This window comes from Nerophis lumbriciformis, linkage group LG34 (assembly GCF_033978685.3).
Source record: "Nerophis lumbriciformis linkage group LG34, RoL_Nlum_v2.1, whole genome shotgun sequence".
NCBI lineage: Eukaryota > Metazoa > Chordata > Actinopteri > Syngnathiformes > Syngnathidae > Nerophis > Nerophis lumbriciformis.
The window spans coordinates 4252766-4274219 of NC_084581.2; the positions used below are offsets into that span (position 1 = coordinate 4252766).

The window sequence follows — 21454 nt, forward strand, 5'->3', positions numbered from 1 at the left end:
GTCAACAGGTACCGTACTTTTTATCCGAACACAGCCTTGTCTCTCTTTAAAACACAATAGTTGTCAAAACACCTTTACAGTGCATACGGAAAGAATTCACAGTGCTTCCCTTGTTCCACATTTTGTTATGTTACAGCCTTATACCAAAATGGAATACATTAATTTGTGTCCTCAGAAGTCTACAGATATTACCCCATAATGAAAATGTGAAAAGGTTTTTTTAAAAAACATTTTGCATATTTATTGCAAATAAAAACATTTAAACTCACATGTACATAAGCATTCAGAGTCTTTGCTCAATACTTTGCTGATGCACCTTTGGCAGCAATTACAGCCTCAAGTATTTTTAAATACAATGCCACAAGCTTGACACAGGCAGTTTTACCTATTCCTCTTTCCCCATTCCTCTTTGCAACACCTCCGAAGCTCCATCAGGTTGGATGGGAAGTGTTGTTTTTCATCCAGGATGTCTCTGGACATTGCTGCATTCATATTTCCCTTTACCCTGACTCGTCTCACAGTTTCTGCCGCTTCCTGGCAATGATGTTGAGGAGCATTTGGATTACTGGATAGGATGGGAAGTGTTGTTTTTCATCCAGGATGTCTCTGGACATTGCTACATTCATATTTCCCTTTACCCTGACCATTTTCACAGTTTCTGCCGCTTCCTGGCAATGATGTTGAGGAGCATTCGGATTACTGGGTACTCTTGCACACCATTCTCTTGTTGTGGGCCTTTCTCAGCTGTAATGGACTTGTATGCTCATGATATGATATTACAGAAGGCGTCTCGATACAGCATTGCCATCTCTGGTGGAATTTTTTGGGAGAGGAACCTTTCTCGGGCCTCTGTGCATGTACTTCCTCAAGCTCTCACGGGACTGGACCTCGGTGACCTTTGAGACTAATGCCTGGGTAAAGGACAGATAGGGTAGTGGTGTTGGTCCTTGCAATCCGAATTTCTGCACAAGTAGCTAGTCTACCTGCAGGCTCCAAGCTGGTACACGGCCACGCGCAGGACACCGTGCAAGATTATAAAAATGACGAGACAGCCACACCTTCAGATCGCCGCAACAATATGTTTTGCTCCAGAAAATGAAACTGGTAGTTATTTCCCATAATATAAATTAGTTTTAGAGTAATAGGTAGGAAGGAACTTTATTCTCATTGCAATTAAAAAGTATAACGAAATTACCTTTTCAGTTCAAACCCATTGAAGAACAGACATACAGTTACAGGGTGGACAGAATGGGATCAATGATGGAGTTGCAACATGGGCAGCGCCCTGTAAAAAAAAGGTAGGAAAATCGTAAACATGGGGGGAATAGGAAAGGAAAAAAATCTAGTCCCAAACGTAACTACTTTGAGGATTAACATCAACAATGGATTTAACAATGTGAAAATTAACATTTAACATCACTTTTATATTTATTGAAGATTATTGTTGGCAAAGGCGCCAATAAGTAGAGAATACCTCTGTACTTTGTGACTAATTCTTTGTTTAATTCAATAGTGTTTCTTACCTTCTTTATCGAAGTGCTGAACCACAACTCTATCTTTAGCCCTATGGTGATTATTTTGAACTTTTAAAAAAAAGGCTGATGCTTGTGATACTTTGTTTTGGCATCGGCACTTGATTTTGCAGAATAATAAGCTCGCAAATAGACTAATTTGCTGAGCGCAATGTTTGGCCGTACTATAATTGAGATTGTTTATGGAAACCTGGGCAAAAACTTTGGTTGAAAACCGAATCCTTTGAAAAGACGAACATGCAAAAACGGAGGTACCAATGTAGTTTGTAGAAATGTCCAAATATCACAGCTGCTCTTGACTTTGAGCAAACAACTCCACCTTCAAGCATGCTTCCTAATCAATAACATATATTTTTTAATCCTTTTTCTGATCCAGAGAGAAGCTTTGAACAATACCGTGTGGCCGAAAAGGCACATGGGAGTTGGATGAAGCGCTACCTGGAGGGAAACACGTCAGAGGTGTTGACTAACATGGGTAAAAAGGTCCTGAAGCAGTACTTAGACGCCCTGGCCGCCATGAATGCAGCCCTCAGCAAACAGCTGGGCAAGTACGACATGTACTCCATGATTGCCGGAATGGTCTTTGTATTTCAGGTAAGTACCATTGATTTGTATTACAAAGTAGAAGGTAGAATTGTGTAAGTTACTCATTCATACAGAGGAACTCTTTAAATTGAACACAGCCTATCCTGGACCATTTGGAGTCATCCTCTCATTTGTTTTGTTTGGAAAGCAATTTTTCAATAACTTAAATAGTAATACTTTTGTCAATGTCATAAAACAATCATTTTGCAGACAATTTCTAAGTAACATATACACCACTTTTTAAAAAACTGGTGTACATGTAAAGTAAGCTTTAAACTAAACAGTCTACCTTAACTTTGATTGGAATTAGGGGTCTATCAAGCTGATATTGAGACCCGGTATTGATCCAATATCAGCAAATAAATAAGTTTTGAATTATGTTGGCTTCATCTAAAATCTCAGTTATAAGCGGACCGATACAAGCTGTCCTGCAGCGCGTTTACTTGTGCAAAGCTGGACAGCCAGTTAACATCTAAATGTCTTCTAATAAGCACACAAAGTTGGTCTTCACTTGCATTTTAGGCAAGTCATTTACAAAAGGTAAACATGGTGGGCTATAGGCTACTAGGAGCTCGCAGCTACACAACAGCTAAGCACACAATAGCACACACGCTAGAAATATGTGATAATTGTACTTAATTGAACATCATTGCCGTCTAAAACAGTGCATTTGTTCATATAACCAAGTACACCATTGTCCTCTGTTTGACTAATTGTACTTGATCAAGCCTTTCCTAACATTTCTCTCTACAAAATAATGCAAGTATGTATGAGTCCTGCTGATATCGTGTTGGCTCAATATGGATATTGGCCAATATTCAAGGCTCCAATATCAGCATCGTTTCTGAAGTGGAAAAAGTTGTATCGGAAACCCCGGAAACATGCACAGACAGTTCCTGTTCAGTGCAAAGTAAGCTTCAAAATAAAAGCATAGCATTATTATTAGTAGTCGTACAGTAATCTGGAATAAATAATAAAGAAAATTACTTCAACAAACTTTAGGAACCATGCATTAGAAGGGGACAAATAACCTACTGGTAATTAAAATGAAGTATATTGGAAAATAAAATAGCTGTCTTTGTGGCACTGTTGTGCACTACACTCTGAGTTATTTCTTCATTACGTTATCTTTATTTATTTTTCTTTTGTAAACAATTTTGATGGTGCATGGTGTGAATGTTAAATGTTGAAACAAATTATCCTGACAAATATATTTTGGGTGGCAGGGAGGCTCACAAAATGCACCCATTTATTAATTAGTTAGGTTTTTTTGTGTTAGATTGTTAGCCACTGGAATAATTATTTATGCATGTATTGTAGTACTGGTATTTGCCAAAACTCAAAGCTCTGTATAGGAAGTAAAAAAGTTGTATCCAAACACCCCTAATTAGAATAGATGACATGTACAGTAAGTAAATGTTGCATAATCGCCTCATCTTTCACTTTAAGCGTGAGCGAAGAATACATGAAAAATGCCCTACTGACCTGATAATACCTGTACATTATTATCTACTCACAGGTTTTACTTGTTGATTGTTTAAGCACACTTAAGCTAGTCCTGGATAGTCCCACTCCTTAAGGTTTCAGTAACATGCATTATTTTTACAGGAATGAGGGATAAATACAACTTTACCTACTGTATGGTAATAGAGTTGGACTGCACAGGATATGAGTCTGCTTACTTTGTATTACTTTTCTTGTTCTTTTTTTGTAATAAGTGTCGAAAGAAGCCACAAAATCCAATGAAAGTGCAAAATGCACCAGCAGAATTATTTCTGATGCTTGCTAAACTGAGGTCTGGGACACACTTGAGGTCTTGCGTCATCAAACCTTGAGATTTTACAGCATTTGGTACAAGGAACTGTGTGACATATGTTTAATGCAGACTTCTATGTTTTCATTAGAAACATCTATCTAAACATAGCGTTCCAGTAATCTTATCAAATAAATTATGTAATCCTTCCTAAATAATTTAATTTTCTCTCCATTGTCTGTTTGCCATGCCCTCAAAGCTGTTGTTAGTCTTACTGCTGGCGATGCCCGAAGCCTTGAGTGGCGCAGCGACGGTGGACCTCCCGCTCATCTCGACCCTGCTCTCTTTGCCTTTCTACCTATTGTGCCTGCTGCTTGCCTCCATACATGTATTAGTGTGCACGTCCGCTGAGAGCTCCTGCTACTTCTGCAACCTCTCCTGGGGTGTTGTGTTTGCTGCTATCGCCTTCTCTTCAGCAACGTCTTGTCTGCTGCTCTCCAAGATAACAAGACGACTCTCCTTGGGGCCCAAGATTAATGGGACGGTGAGTTGTGCTTTTAAACCTTACAATTTCTAATAATGCAACCTACATTTTAGCCTAACTAAGATACTTGTTATCAAGATAAATGGTTTTTAGTCTGTAAATACAGTTAATGCAATTCAGATAGGGGATATACATTATCAATATGTTTACAGAGGAAATAATACTATTCCACCTGAACCTCAGTTTGGATTGAAACTGCTTTTGTCATGCCCATTTTGTGATTCAGCTTTACTATTATATTAAGTATGATTATTATCAGTTATACTATGCTGAAGTTGCTGCTGGGGAAAGGCAGCAAGCAGATGTGGGCTTATATAGCCTTCTGGCTTGTTGCGACTAGTGATCAACAAGGTGATTTTCCCTTCACCTTTGGGTCAACTCTCACTGTGATTTGTGCCTTTGCGGCAAACAGCACTTAGAGTACCCGGCCTTCTTGATTTCTCCTAGGTGGTTGCTGAAGATCGCTATACTGGGAAAGTTCTTAATGTCAACAGCGAAAGTGTAAGGGGTGGTTGGGACTGGAGGAAGGGCCTCACCGTTCACGACTCAATTTGTCTTTATGTTAGTGAACCTTGGTGCAAACCACGGTTTGTTTTTAACAATCTCTATGTTTGACCATAAGTATTGGGGGTGTCTCGAACCGATGATATCAGCTATCTGTCTGATATCAGCAAAATAGAAGTATAAATTGCCTTGCATCTAAACTCTCCGATTTAAGTGCTCTGATACAACAGTCCTGCAGCACGTTTATTTGTACGAATCTCAACACCCAGTTAACAGCGAAATGTCTTCCAATAAGCACACATGGTTGGTCTTTTCTTGTATTTTGGTCAAGTCATTTACAAAAGGTAAGGCTGTAGGCTACTAGGAGCTGGCAGCTACACAACAGCTAAGTACATAGTAGCACAGAAGCCAGACAATTGTAATAGGTGTCCTTAATTGAACAATATAGCAGTCTTAAACAGCTTTGTCAATATAAACAAGTATCAAATGTTTAGGATTATTACTTACACATACAAAGTCTTGAAGCTTATTGAAAAATTATCCAGCAACCAGTGTGTCCGCATAATTCAACTTACTGCGTCAAGAGCTCAACTTAATGATTTACTGTGGCCACTCGGTCAGTTCAGTTTATTTCAACTTAAATTGGACCTATTATGCAAAACCAACTTTTCCTAACTATTGGTACCTTTTTTTTGTATTTTGGATTTGCATAAGTCATGAAATAAAATGGAGGCATGGCGCAGATGTTTATAAAACATCCTTCCTTCATACTTCCTCCAATGAGCCGTTTAGAATTTGCCCCAATTGTGACGGCAGCGGATATCTCCACATATGGTAGACATTTTCCCGAAGTGCTTTGCGCGAGTCCGCCAGTGTAGTCCGACGCTGTAGTAAATAAGCTTATTTTTTTCGATCCTTTTGTTGTAGGGAATACTGGCTCGTAAATGCACATACTTTCTCCGCTGTTGCCAGTTTTAATACAAAGTAAAGTTAGGTCAAACTTATTAGTAGACTCCATATAGAAGTTCTAAAACTACAACATAGATGACGAGTAGAAGACACTGTCGAAGTGGACCCATGTTAATAAGACGATCCACAAAACGGCGCATGCTGAAAAGACGGTCTGAAAGCAGCTTGAGGATGGTCTGTAAAACATCATCTATGCAACATTTTGACCAAAGAACCACCATAATATGTTTGATAGACAACAAAGAAGTGTTGTAAATATAAGAACAATCTTAATATGACCCCTTTAAAGACAACAAAAGCCCATTCCGGATGGTTAATTATCAATAGGTTAGTGTTTATCGTACCAACCATTGTTTTCTGTCTGACTAATTTCACTTGATCAGGCTTTTTCTAACTTTCCACACTACAAAGTAATACAAGTATGTATGGTTTGTGATGATATCGTATTGGCTTAATATAAGTATCGGCGAATACTCAAGGCTCCATTATCGGTATTGTATCGGAAGTAAAAAAAAAAAGGGTTACCCTAGTGTTGGGCACTAAAGTAAAAAGCAGACCATTAAATGCATCTGGAAGGGAAAGCAGTGCTTTGTCTCAAAGCCTGCTGACCTCAAATGGGGTTATACAACAGTTGGATGGTAGAGGGAATACTTTGATGGGGTCATCTGAAAAGCAGTCTCTGGCAAGATCTGGCCTTTGTGTACCGGTATTGTTTTTTTGTTTTTTTTTAAGAATATACCACAGGTGCACTTCTTATACCCTGCAAAAATACAAGTACATGAGTATCATGTTTTTAATTCTGACACTAGCTGTCGAAACTGATGCTTGGACTCAACCTTTGAACTTGAACCTTGACACATCCATCCATCCATTTCCTACCGCTTGTCCCTTTTTGGGTCGCGGGGGTGCTGGAGCCTTTCTCAGCTGCATTCGGGCAAAAGGTGGGGTACACCCTGGACAAGTCGCCACCTCATCACAGGGCCAACAATGCTCTTAATTATGCTTTAGACACAATTACTGTACATTTCCTAAGCTGTCAATTTGTCTGGGACTAGGTCACTTCAGGATTGTTTTATTTTTCTCTCCATGCAACTTCCATCCATCCATCCATTTTCTACCGCTTGTCCCTTTCAGGGGGGTGCTGGAGCCTATCTCAGCAGCATTCGGGCTTATATTGCTTTTTTGAAAGTTACTTTGGATCCTATATCTTAACTAATGGGATCCAGCGGTAAGTCGTTTTAAAGGGAAGGGTTTTAGTCTCATCCTTTGACTTGGTCAGTTGCATTTTTCATCTTTATTACTGCATCCGTATATGCGCATTACAATATATCTTCTACGTCTCATTTCCCTTCTGCGAACTTGCAAAGGTACTGATACAGCAAAAAGTCTAATGAAAATGCAGACTATTCATGTAGAAAATAACTTCAGAGAAGAGAAAATCATATTCAATGTATTTAATATTTTTTTGTGCCTCAGATATCTATACATAGATATCCTTTAAACATCATTACGTTTTACTGTCACGCAAGTGTCGTAAAATTATGGCTTTAATAAAGGCAAGACCCGGTTGGCACTGTGGCTTCCTCCCACAGTCCAGAAATGTTAGGTAAATTGAAGACGTTGAATTCTCTCTTCCTACTCTACTTACTGGAGCTGCACAGCTCTACTCGCTTCCCCACTGGCAAAACTGCGCCACTATTTCTAATACATCAAGTATAGGGATGAGCAGCAAATTTGCTACTTTAACAGGTACTGACCGATTTCTGTCGGTACTATCGGGTACCGATTAATGTAAAATCAAAAAGTACCATATTTCAATACTTTTGCATGACGTCACATCCGTTTTTTTAGATTCGACCCCTGCTTAAGCACTTTGCAGGCAAAACAGGCGCATTCGTAGTATACTGCCTCTAATTATGATTGCAATTTTCCTTGCCAACAAAGCAAGCATGCCTGATAGAAAGCACTCAAAAGTCAAGTTTCACTATATATGCTATCTCAATGCAAATTTACATTGGATATTCTAGAATTAGCCATTTTACATGCTGATTTCAACCTCCATAATTAGTAATGAAAACTACAACTAAGATGCACGTAACAATCAGTCACCGTCAGTGACACATAGATCTGAGTGTCATCTGCGTATTAGCTGACCTAGTGGCAGCATGTACAAATTGAACAGTAGGTCAACTGCAACAAATAAATACAGATAGCAGTATCGTTAGTCCAAAATCTTCACGGTCCTCATGGACCGACCGAATTAGAAACCGGTACCAAAAAATACCGCTAATCTGTATACATCCCTAGTGACTTGTGTGAAATGTGCCAGCTCTGATTGACTAGCTGGCTACAGAGTAGCTATTTATTACCAGGAATTATTGCATTATGCCTTGAAGTTTATTATGGAAGAATATTGCAAACTCATTGCACTTTGATGTAGAAATGAGTTATTTTGGAAGTGAAATTGGAGGGTTTGTTAATCTGTTTGCTGTAGCAAACGGCACAAGAGTTGTGATGACTTAAAACAAAAAATGTTTTCCCTTGTTCTACCCGAAGTCTGGTTGAACACATGTAACTTTTCTTTGTAAATTTCATAATGAGTTTGAAGCTTTGATTTGCGCCATTTCAGTTCGGCTTTGCGGCACTCCGTTTTCTATCTCAATGGTGCCTTTTAACCATTACTTTTAACAATTCTAACCTTGACAGGAGTAATGGTGTCCAAAACATTTACTACACTTAATGTACATGAGTTTAACAGATCATCAATATTAGTATACGGGGTGTTTTCACACCTAATAATTTCCACAAAATGATTTATGAGTCTTCCCCCAACAACCACAGACCCAACTGTTGGTTTGGGTCTAACAGACAAGTTGGAGAAAACACAGACATTATCTGATAAGGCAACATCGATAACATTCACGTTTGAAATAGCGAGACCCTTAGTAATGATCAAATCAAGAGTGTGGCCTCATCATCATTCATCATTTCTTTTTATTCCTTTCATGAAAATGCATATATACAAGCCACGTACAGTTCACACTTTCATTGTTTTTTGTTTCTTATACATTTCCTTGATCAGAAAGGAGAAGATGGAAAAATACTATTCTTATATTTATCTGCCCCCTTTTTAACACAAATTATTTTAGATGACTTTATAACTGTTCCCTCCACCAACACCCGAACTCCAACATACTTTTTAATTTTCGTTTAAGCATTTTCACAAAGACACGTCCAATCAAAATCAAAAATCAGTTTGATATAATTCCAGTTGTCTCTTTTTGTAACTCTTTTTAAATTCAAAGATATTCTTGCAACTTTTTAAGTCTTTCTTTAGAGAATTCCATGCTTTCACACCAACAACAGACAAGCACATTTGTTTCAAATCTGTTCGCACTCTTGGATGTTTAAAATCATACGGCCTTTTATGATTCTCATCTTCAGTCGTGAACACAAATAACTTTTGTAAGTCCTTCGGAAGAACTTGATTTCTAGCTTTGAACATCACTAATAGAGTATGCAATTCTACAATGTCTTTTAGTTTTAATAAACCTGCCCTAATGAAGAGTGGATTTGTGTGGTCTCTATATCCTACTGTAAAAATTATATGAATTACTCTTTCTGTGAAAAAAATAAAGGCATTATGTTGCTGTGATATGTATTTCCCCATATTTCTGCACAATAATTGAATTAAGGTAGAATAATTGAGCAATATAACATTCTCATTGTGTTGTACGGGAAACTGTATTTAACCTTGTTCAAAATAAATAAGCTTTTAGATACCTTATTTTTCACATGCAATATATGAGCTTTCCCTGTCAACTTTTCATCTAAGATGACCCCAAGAAATCTGATTTCAGACACCTTCTCAATTTTCACATTGTTTATGGATAAACTAACTTATATCTTTCTTTTATTACTGTATACCATAAATTTAGTCTTTTCCAAATTTAAAGATATTTTATTTACATCAAACCACAATTTTAGTTTAACCATTTCCTCTTCAATATTATCGGCTAAGATTTTCAAGTCATCCCCTGAACAGTATACATTTGTATTGCAGCCTCTGCTGTAGGTGGGTTCTTTTACATGCTTAGTTAGACCCAACATTTCAAGGACAGCACTGAGTTATTTAGCATGCCTGTCATTGGCTACATCTACATGCACATTTAAGTCCCTGTGAAGATCAAACAATCGAGGTCAGTACACGCAACTGATTCTATAAAATCAGCAATAAATAAATCTGAATTCGGTGGTGGTTTGTAGATAGTGATATAACGTATGGATGATTGATTTATCTCCATTTTGAATGAATACTCAAATGATGAAAAAACTCCAAATGACAATATTTTCCCTGAATAAAGCACAAATACTGTTTTTGTCATGTCTCAAACACATAGTTGAAGTGAGGTGGGCTTCAGAACTACATTTGCTGTGTTTATGTGGAGTCATGTCTTAGTTAAAAACATAAAATCGAGATTAGAGGAGGAAATGCAATGATTAATTAAGAGTGATTTATTACTTAAAGATCTGACATTGAGTACTGCGTGTTTGAGATTAGTGGTAAATTTGCTTTAAACATTGTGTTCTTCAAAGGTATGTGGATTACATTTTTCTGATCAGATAATATAGCTGTCTGTCTCTTAACTAATCTATGTGCTTTGATAGTAGTTATTGTTTTAGAAGAGAGCACTTCCTTATTGAGCCTCTGGTTGATGTGATTTTTAAAGCAGTCTTCTTCTTTGTCCTTGTCTCCCCTGCAGAGCAGTAGCAGTGAGTGGTCACTGTCAGAGCTGGATGTTTTGTTGCTGGCTGGCACGGCCGGTCATACTCTCAGCTTGGCGGCCAGCAGCTTCGTAGAGGAGGAGCATCAAACCTGGTACTTCCTGCTCAACACTCTCTGCCTCGCAGTCTTCCAGGATGTGTGCCGCAAGTACTTCAGAGAGAAGAGCCACTCTGCAGCTGATGAAGAAGATTATATCCTTCCTTCCAAAGACTGCACTCCCTCTGGCTACCCCAAGGCAGAGATTTACTCCGAGAAGTGGCTGGCTTTAGCCACGCCCCCCTTCACTCTGCTCTGCTGCCGCCTGCTGCGCTCCCTCAACCAGACTGGTGTGCAGTGGGCTCATCTTCCTGATGTGGGCCATTGGCTCAACAGGTGGGATATGAAAATATATGAAAAATATAAATATCACAATCATTCTGCAATGCAACATTGACCAAGCAACCACACAGTAAAGCAGTCCTTTTGAAATAGTGGGGCGGGTCCCCATGCCAGGGGTGCGTGGGACCTCGAGGAACATGCTTTTTTGCCGTACCAGAATATGATGAAGTGTATGTAACACTTGGCTTCACTGTAACCACGGTGGGAGACGAGGAAAGACCAGTGTGTTGTTTCCTTTAATGTTAATAAGCTTACAATGTTATGCAGAGATATGCTTAGTCACGGTGGAGAGTGGGGGGCGCAAAATATGTTCTTCTTCCTAGGGGGGGGCGTAACAAAAAATATTTGAGATGCGCTGCAGTAGAGGAAGACAGGACACTGAGCTCCAATGATATCTGAGTGGTCGTTTCTTTTTTTTGAAAGCAAATCATGTGCATATTCACTGTGACAAGCAACATTTTTCATCCCATTTTAGTCATTTCAAAATACACTAACAGAGATGCATAAAAACATTGATACACATGCAGATTCGGGATGTAACCACCAAAACGATCACGGTTATCATTATGATGACAGTATTGTTGAATGTGCTCAAAAAGTACTTATACACACACTGAAATTTTAAAGTACAAAGGTTGCTTATGGAAACCATAGCTTCAGAATGGATTGCTAATAATAAACCAAACTACTACAGTAGTTAAAAGTGCAAAAATGATAACTACAATTTGCCCCAAAATCAGACAATGTAGATTTTTTGGGGGGTGAATGTGCACCACACATTCACAAGAAATCAATGGGTGCATCCGATTTAGCGACACATTCTTATTTGACATCAACTTAGCCTGATATGCAATACACATGGCAAAATCCAAAAATGATACAACTATTAGGGTCAAAACAATAAAATGACGGCTTATGTATTTATATATGTATATGTATATATATATATATATATATATATATATATATATATATATATATATATATATATACACATACATACATACATATATATACTCGCATAGAACACATAACAGTAACAAAAAAACTAGAGTTGTCAAAATTAACGAGTTGTCTCGTTTGGTGAGCAAACTGGCCTCCCTTGGAATTAATACCCCCCTATGCAACTGGCTGCTTGACTTCCTCACAGACAGACCCCAGTCTGTGAGAGTGGGCAACAACACCTCCAATGCCATCTCCCTGAGCACTGGCTCCCCCCAGGGCTGCGTCCTGAGTCCGCTGCTGTTCACGTTGATGACCCATGACTGCTGCGCCAGGTCCACTACTAACCACATTGTGAAGTATGCGGACGACACAACAGTAGTGAGCCTCATCCGTGACAACAACGACATGGACTACAGGGAGGAGATGAAACATCTGGTTGACTGGTGCAGAACCAACAACCTGGTCCTGAACATCGACAAGACCAAGGAGATCATAGTTGACTTCAGGAAGCACCGGTCCAGTCACGCTCCACTCTTCATCAACGGCACAGCGGTGGAGATGGTAAACAGCACCAAGTTCCTGGGGGTGCAGATAACTGACAATATAACCTGGTCCCTACACACCAGAGCTCTTGTAAAAAGAGCTCAGCAGTGCATGCACTTTTTGCGTCGGATGAAAAGAGCACAGCTCCCTCCCCCCATTCTTACCACATTCTACAGAGGCACTATAGAGAGCTTACTGATCAACAGCATCTCTGTCTGGACTGGAGCCTGCAGTGCCTCAGACTGGAAGTCTCTCCAGAGAGTGGCGAGGACGGCGGAAAAGATCATCAGGACTCCTCTTCCTCTTATCCAGGAGATCGCAAAAAGCCGCTGCCTGACCAGGGCTCAGAAAATCTGCAAAGACTCCTCCCACCCCCACCAAGGACTGTTTTCACTGCTGGACTCTAGAAAGAGGTTCCGCAGCCTCCGAAGCAGAACCTCCAGGTTCTGTAACAGCTTCTTCCCTCAGGCCGTAAGACTCTTGAACGCATCATAATTAAATTATCCCCTCAACTCCCCCCAAAATGGATTAACTCGCTGGAATAAAAAGACAATATAATATACATCCATAAACGTGGCTGCATATGGAAAAGTGCAATATATTTATCTGTACAGTAATCTATTTATATATGCACCTTATTCCTTTTTTTTTTTATCCTGCACTACCATGAGCTAATGCAACAACATTTCGTTCTTATTTGTACTGTAAAGTTCACATTTGAATGACCATAGAAAGGAAGTCTAAAGTCTAAAAAAAAAGTCTTAATCACAAAAAATAATCATGTACACACTTAGATTAATTATACAATTTATTTTGATTGTACACAATATTTTCCTCAACTGCTGTACAGTAAGTGATTAGATCAATGCATACGTCAGTACAAAAAAAAGTGAGGAGACTACGACTGATGTGCTCGCTGGCAAACGTTTCTCTAAAATACAGCCTGAAAGAACTTTAGATAAAATTGTTACCAAGTTTTGTGCAAATGAATGGCATGCATTCAAGTATAACGTTTAAAAACCTTCCTGGATGACATTGTGACAATACAATTGCATTTGTGTACAAATATTGGGGTCTTCATGAATGCTAATTTCAATTATGCAAGCAAGTAATCACCTGTGATTAATCACAATTATTCCAAATGTTTAAATATGATTCATCTGATTTTAAAAATATATATTATAATTTGAGGGCCCTAATCAAAACACCCCATACAGAAGCACTTAAAGTTATATACCTTATCTCACAACGTCTCATTGTTTAAAATTACGCCTATATAACAGTGTATATTTATAAAATGCATATGTTGCAATTTATAATTCATAAAGTACTAAGATACAATGCATAAATTTAGGAATTCACAATATATATATTTTTAAACTTATACAGATAGCTTCCTACTTCTCAAGACCGATACCGGTAACTGATTTATATCTATTATGTTTAAAATTAAGATTTAACTGAAGTTTGTGCACACCTTTCTTTGCGGCTGGCTTTGCGGCAGCTTCCTAATCAGCAGGTGTTTTCATAGGTTTTCAAAACATTGTTATGGTTATAACTCTGATGTGTTTGTTTTCGGACATGTTTAACAAGTTATATTAAAGAACATCACTTGGTGACATTTGCACAATTCATTATATCTGAAAAGGAGTAAGAAGAAGCTAAGCTTATCTTACCCCTCCACCATGTCTTTCTAATAAATAATTCATATTGTAAGTTTTACATGTTTAAATTAGGTTAACTCTCTGTTTAAAACAAAGGAGGGTGTTTGGACAAAAAAGAGTAATTCTAATTACCGTAGGTAATAAAAAAAAATCTAGCAAATTGAGACTAAATATACGTACTGCTCTGAAAGTTTTGACTTAATTGTACGCTTCATAATTGATACCATGGATCGATTATGCAGTGTTGGCATTTCACATGGCTGATAAGTTTTGATGTGTTGAACCTCAATGTTTTTTTCCCCTTCGCGGAATGTTTACACAACATTTTCTTTGAATAGCACACAAAATGTCTTTCTTTGAAACAATGAAGAAGTCCCACATGAGCAACACCATATTTGTTTTTTGTTTTTTTACCTCCTATGAGGTTGGAGAAAGGAAGCACTTGATTTGCTCACCCTAACCGACCTATAGCACATTGCAGTAACCTTGCCTCATTGGAGCATTTTTTTCAGTATTTTTTAATTACAGCTATTTTTTGATGTTATGTAATTTATCAATGGAATATCATAATTCCTCACATTGGCCCAATAATTATCTGTCTAATATTTTTCATTTAAATTGCAAAACCTGAAAAATTTTTTGGCCCACACCACAGTACACACTTACAATTGGGGTGTCCCAAGCCAATATGGATCGGTTCAATATCAGCAAAAAAAACAAGTATCGGATTAAATAGGTTTGTATCTAAGCATTGCGGTATAAGGCTCCAATAAAAATAGTCCTTTAGCGTGTTTACTTGTGTAACGCTCGGCAGCCAGTTAGCTAAATGTCTTCCAATAAGCAGTTTTTTTGTATTTTAGTAAAGAAAATAAAAAAGGTAGCCTAAAAAGGCTATAGGGTTAGGCTAGTACTGTAGAAGTAAGCAGCTACACATCAGCTAAGCTTACAATAGCACACAGGCTCGACATACGTAAAAAGTGTCCTAAACTGAACATAATATTGCAGTCTAAAACAGCACATTTGTCAATATAACTAAGTATCAAACAATTATAGTTGCATGTTACTTAAAACATACAAAGTCACCAATGCAAAAGCGTATTAAAAAGTATCCAGTAACAAATGTGTTCGTATCATTCAGTTTACTGCGTCATGAGCTTAACTCCATGAATATGAAAAAAATTACCACTCCACTTTAACTTAAAGACAGCATAGGTCCATTTTAGACGATTTATTATTATAATTAGTATTATACATATGTACCATTGTTCTCTGTTCGAAGCATTTTAATTGATCAAGCCTTGTCTAACATTATTCGCTACAAAATAACACAAGTACAGTATGTTTGGTTCGTGCTGATACCATATTGGATCAATATCGGCATCAGGCCAATACTCAACGCTCCAACACCCATATCATATGGGAAGTCGTGAAGTGAAGTGAATTATATTTATATAGCGCTTTTCTCTAGTGACTCAAAGCGCTTTTACATAGTGAAACCCAGTATCTAAGTTCCATTTAAACCAGTGTGGGTGGCACTGGGAGCAGGTGGGTAAAGTGTCTTTCCCAAGGACACAACGTAAGTGACTAGGATGGCTAAAGCGGGGATCGAACCTGGAACCCTCAAGTTGCTGGCACAGCCACTCTACCAACCAAGCTATGCCGTCCCAATTAAAAAGGTTTAATTGGGACAGCCTTAATTTTGACAAATAAACACTGTTTGTGCAAAATAAGACAAATTCTTCAATGTACGTCAATGAAAAAGCGGCATATTTATTTTCAACTAATATATGTATTATTCGTGCTGATATTGTATCACATAAATATCGGTTTGGGCCAATACTAAAAGTTTCAATATCGGTATCGTATTGGAAGTGAAAAAATTGTATCGGACACCCTTCAATACAATGTACAGTTTATAACGTGCCTATGAAAGTTAATTTAGAAAGCGACTAAGCTACACTAGTGCATGTGTTATAAACAGCTACACTAGAGCAGTAATGTTTTCTATCATTAATTTCACAACCTTCGTGATTTTTTTGCAGTAATGAAAACAAAACATTTGTTGTCCATAGGAAATTTACAAATTTACATAGACATGTTCACCACTGTATTCCAGAAATCATTAAAAAGTGTTTTTAGAAGAGGTACTGTGGGAAACACCAAAGAGAGCATTAAAAGACAACTTTACTCTTGATTTTCCAAGTATCTTAAGTTTTAGTAAAAATTTAAAATTGGCAACCTACTCTCTTGATTCCTGAAAGAAAAGAGCAGAGTTGGTTTGATTAACATTATTTTAACAGCACTATGCATTATAGCTCCATCTTTACCATGCGTCTCACTGTAGAATGAAGATGTGAATTCTGACCATTCCCAATTTTATTTGCTTTTTTCGTCGATCTCCACTGCCAGTAGCTCTGCTAATGATATCGACACTATGCGTGTCTTAAAGTACTTAACTCCTCTGCTGCCTGGTCTAGTCAACGAGGAAAACTGTTTTGTATTTGTGTAAGGTCTCATTTTCCAAACCTTCAATTCAGTCAACCATCTTTATATGTGTGTCAACTTTCAAATGAGGAATCAGATGTGCAGCTTTTTCATTCCATAGAGTCTTGATCAAGCTTTGTATCTCAATTAAATACAATTACCCTATTTTTCGGACTATAAGTTGCAGATTTTTTCATAGTTTGGCCGGGGTGCGACTTATACTCAGGAGCGACTTATGTGTGAAATTATTAACACATTACCGTAAAATATCAAATAATAATATTTAGCTCATTCACGTAAGAGACCAGACGTATAAGATTTCATCGGATTTAGCGATTAGGAGTGACAGATTGTTTGGTAAACGTATAGTATGTTCTATATGTTATAGTTATTTTAATGACTCTTACCATAATATGTTACGTTAACATACCAGGCACGTTCTCAGTTGGTTATTTATGCGTCATATGAAGTACACTTATTCAGCCTGTTGTTCCACTATTCTTTATTTATTTTAAATTGCCTTTCAAATGTCTATTCTTGGTGTTGGGTTTTATCAAATAAATTTCCCCCAAAAATGCGACTTATACTCCAGTGCGACTTATATATGTTTTTTTCCTTCTTTATTATGCATTTTCGGCAGGTGCGACTTATACTCCGAAAAATACGGTACTTGTTTTTCTTTCTTTGTGCAATGTGTCTGAATAAACTGAATATACTTATGAAATGAACTCTTCCAGTAAGTTTTCTCATCTGTTGGTCTCTTTCCAGCTCCGAACACAAAGTGGTATTGTCCCTGCTGGCTGCTTTCTGTCTGGTTCTTATCTACTTCCTGGTCCAAAGACGCTGCTCGCTGGTGTCCAAAGTTGCCCTTGCTCTTGGACTTTTGGGGGTTTACAGCTACAGAGCAGCTGTCGGAAATGTCTCGTTTCCCTGGCAACGCTCCGTTCGAAATATGTCCAAGTAAGTTGTTATGAACCACTTGACTCTATGACAGTTGCTCATTACAGACAATGGATTAGATTTATGCAATGCTTTTCTAGACACAGAGAACTGAGAACCCTGCATTCATTCAATCCACATTCATACATTGATGATAGTAGTCATACAAACCCCGTTTCCATATGAGTTGGGAAATTGTGTTAGATGTAAATATAAACGGAATACAATGATTTGCAAATCCTTTTCAACCCATATTCAATTGAATGCACTACAAAGACAAGATATTTGATGTTCAAACTCATAAACTTTATTTTTTTTTTGCAAATAATAATTAACTTAGAATTTCATGGCTGCAACACGTGCCAAAGTAGTTGGGAAAGGGGATGTTCACCAATGTGTTACATCACCTTTTCTTTTAACAACACTCAAACGATTAGGAACTGAGGAAACTAATTGTGAAGCTTTGAAAGTGGAATTCTTTCCCATTCTTGTTTTATGTAGAGCTTCAGTCGTTCAACAGTCCGGGGTCTCCGCTGTCGTATTTTACGCTTCATAATGCGCCACACATTTTCGATGGGAGACAGGTCTGGACTGCGGGCGAGCCAGGAAAGTACCCGCACTCTTTTTTTTACGAAGCCACGCTGTTGTAACACGTGCTGAATGTGGCTTGGCATTGTCTTGCTGAAATAAGCAGGGGCGTCCATGAAAAAGACGGCACTTAGATGGCAGCATATGTTGTTCCAAAACCTGTATGTACCTTTCAGCATTAATGGTGCCTTCACAGATGTGTAAGTTACCCATGCCTTGGGCACTAATGCACCCCTATACCATCACAGATGCTGGCTTTTGAACTTTGCGTCGATAACAGTCTGGATGGTTCGCTTCCCCTTTGGTCCGGATGACACGATGTTGAATATTTCCAAAAATATTTTGAAATGTGGACTCGTCAGACCACAGAACACTTTTCCACTTTGCATGAGTCCATCTTAAATGATCTCGGGCCCAGAGAAATTATATATATATATATATATATATATATATTAATATATATATATATATATATATATTAAAATTATATTTAAAGATGAGTTTTGGTGGTACTGTACAAAAAATACTAATGAATAATCGTGTCATTAATCGTGATTTCAATATCAATCCAAATAATCGTGATTATTATTATTGCCATAACCGTCCAGCCGTACAACTCACCTTATGTAGAAAGTTCTGTCAGATGAGTCTCTCTTTTAGTGTGGTTTTGTGTTGACAATTTTGCATCCTTGAAGCTATATTTGGCGACGATAAGTATTCATTAAAAGTAAAAGAAGAGTGTGCCTTTGCGCCTTGCATTTAAATTGGTAGTCAAATACAAACGGTCACAAAAGGTGAAACATTACACCTTTACAAATCCACAGAGCAAGCATACAACTGTGTGCAGAATTTAATGTCTGTTGCCTATTTTAATAACACGGGAAGTCTTTAGTTGCAAGCATGCTCATACTGAATCCTATCTCCTATTTCCACTGGTATATGTCTGTACTTCGGTTCAGCTCTGCCACTTGGACTTCTTTGTAATGTAGTTAATCTACAAGTACCAACGCACAGAAAACCTCCAGAAGCAACCCAACCTTTATCACTTCCATAGGTGCTCAGACACAGCATAGGCTACGGTCACACTGCAGGGTATGATGCTTAATTCCGATTTTTTTTGTTAAATTTGATCTTTTTATTTGGTCGTTCACATTACGAAGAAATATTAACAAATAATTATTTGCCGTATAAGATTAGTAAGGAAGGGCAATAATTGTGGGTCTTGCAGTTTGGGTGCTAAAATTACTTCAGAGCATGTGGGCGAGAACTCTGAGCCTAGATTATTTGGACATGACATGAATTCTAAACCATCTTCTTTTCGCCTGTTTTATGACCATTCATACATAATTTCTTGTTGCAACCGTCCATTTTGGGGAATAATTATGAAGCTTAGAGGATATTTCACCACACCAAGTGTGTGTGTGACTATTGTTGGAACTTGAACTTTAATTTTATAATTTTTTGGTGACATAGTCAGATGAATTTGACCTGGTTGTTCAGACTGCAGTCACATCGGATTCAAAGCAGAACGAGGCATAGGAAAAATGTGGAATTGTACTGTTCACATTGACATGAAGAAAATCATAAATGTCACGTATCGGCAAAACAATCGGAAGTGAGTTGCAGTGTGAACCTAGCCTAAGAGACACTCTTCTATCATATGGTAACACTTTGCCTTCCTGGTGAAATATGTAAACCAGGGATGTTTAAATTGTGGCCCGGGGGCCATCTGTGGCACACAGCTTTTTTATGGACCAGTGTAGCACATTGACAATTTTTTATGAATAAACAAAAAAAAATAAAAAAAATTGGACAATAGAGCAAAAAGACATACTTTGGAATGTTGATACAAATAATGAATAAGGACTAGGGCTGTCCACACCAAAATGTATTTCTATACTTTTAAAAATAAAGGGGACCACAAGCTTGACTTGATTTTAATAATTTTGTTTTACAATACATTAAACATGTGGTTCTTATTGCACTCAAAGAACAATTTTAGAAGATTGAAACAAAAAATAACAGGCATTTAACACATTGAGCTGTTCTTGTTGCACTTGAAGAACATTTTACATATTATATATAGTCTGCCATAATCTAGGATTAGGTTGAAATAGAAAGCTTCATTGACATTTTATTAAATGCTTCATGATTATTGTTGCCACTGTTCGTCTGTGCTTTGACAAATAAAATCATTATTAAATACTAAAATCAATACTATAGCTAAAAGTACACAGATTCTTAAAGATAAAACACAAATTCAAACAATTTGTCACAAATTTCAGTTGTTTCACTTGCATTAGTTTGCGCTACGTGGGTTGTTTAAACTTCGCTAGTATGTGCCGTAGGCAAGGCATGCTTTAAACATAGAAGGGCCACAGCGTCACCTTGATCGATACTTTTAAAGCCCAAATACCTTCGTAATGTGCTTCAATCACCCTCTTTATCAACCAGTAGAATTGCCTTTGTTTGTCAGTTTTCCTCTCATTGCTGTTTTGGCAATATGCTCCTCGGCTCAGCAACATCACCAGGGCATGCAGATGGAAAAAAGTGAACTTATTTTTCAAAGGCAGTATAGTACCATTTTTAATTCATTGGTACCGCAGTACTTTATTAGTAACAGTATACCATACAACCCTAATAAGAACAAAAATATTTTTCTTTAAATTCTTTAGCCTTTTTATTAGCCTATTTCACTACCAATAACACAATGACATCTGCAATCACCAACCCTCTGTTGTGTTTTAGTTTTTAATGGAACTGGTAATCAAAATTAAGTTTGTAGAAAAACATTTTTATTTTATTTTATGCCAAAATCTTGCAGCCCTTGATTAGGGCAACAACGATCAGTTTGATTAGAAAAAAGCTTCTATTAATATTCTGTTGCTCTGATTAATCTTTTAATGAGTAATAAACATTGATCTGGACCCAAAGAGCGCCCGGAAATGTACTTTAAAGACATAATTTCTGCACGGCCCCTGCAATGTAGCTCACATGAGAGCAGTGGTGTGTGGGTGCTATGATCTGTGTGGCGACAAACAGCGGACACTTTTTTTTAAAGATTGTTGCACACATGTTAAAAATTCTATTTTAATGTTAATGATGGTCATTTATAAGACAATGAAAATGATGATTATAGCAAGCAGAACAAATTGTATTTAAACTATTTTACCTAGTATTCACATTAAGGCTGTAAATGTGTTTTACCCGATTACTCAATCGAACTGATTAATACACTAT

General features: G+C 37.5%; 1 protein-coding gene across 2 annotated transcripts in view; it reads left to right on the forward strand.

Moving 5' to 3' along the window:
• The window catches only part of pigg (phosphatidylinositol glycan anchor biosynthesis class G (EMM blood group)), a 134498-nt gene that overhangs the window by 40241 nt on the left and 72803 nt on the right, over positions 1-21454 (forward strand). For both annotated transcript variants that reach the window (XM_061929798.1, XM_061929797.2), the window contains exons 7-10: positions 1909-2126; positions 4130-4414; positions 10651-11045; positions 17456-17647. In XM_061929798.1, coding sequence (XP_061785782.1) covers positions 1909-2126; positions 4130-4414; positions 10651-11045; positions 17456-17647 — 1090 coding nt within the window. The remainder of the gene's footprint in view (positions 1-1908; positions 2127-4129; positions 4415-10650; positions 11046-17455; positions 17648-21454) is intronic.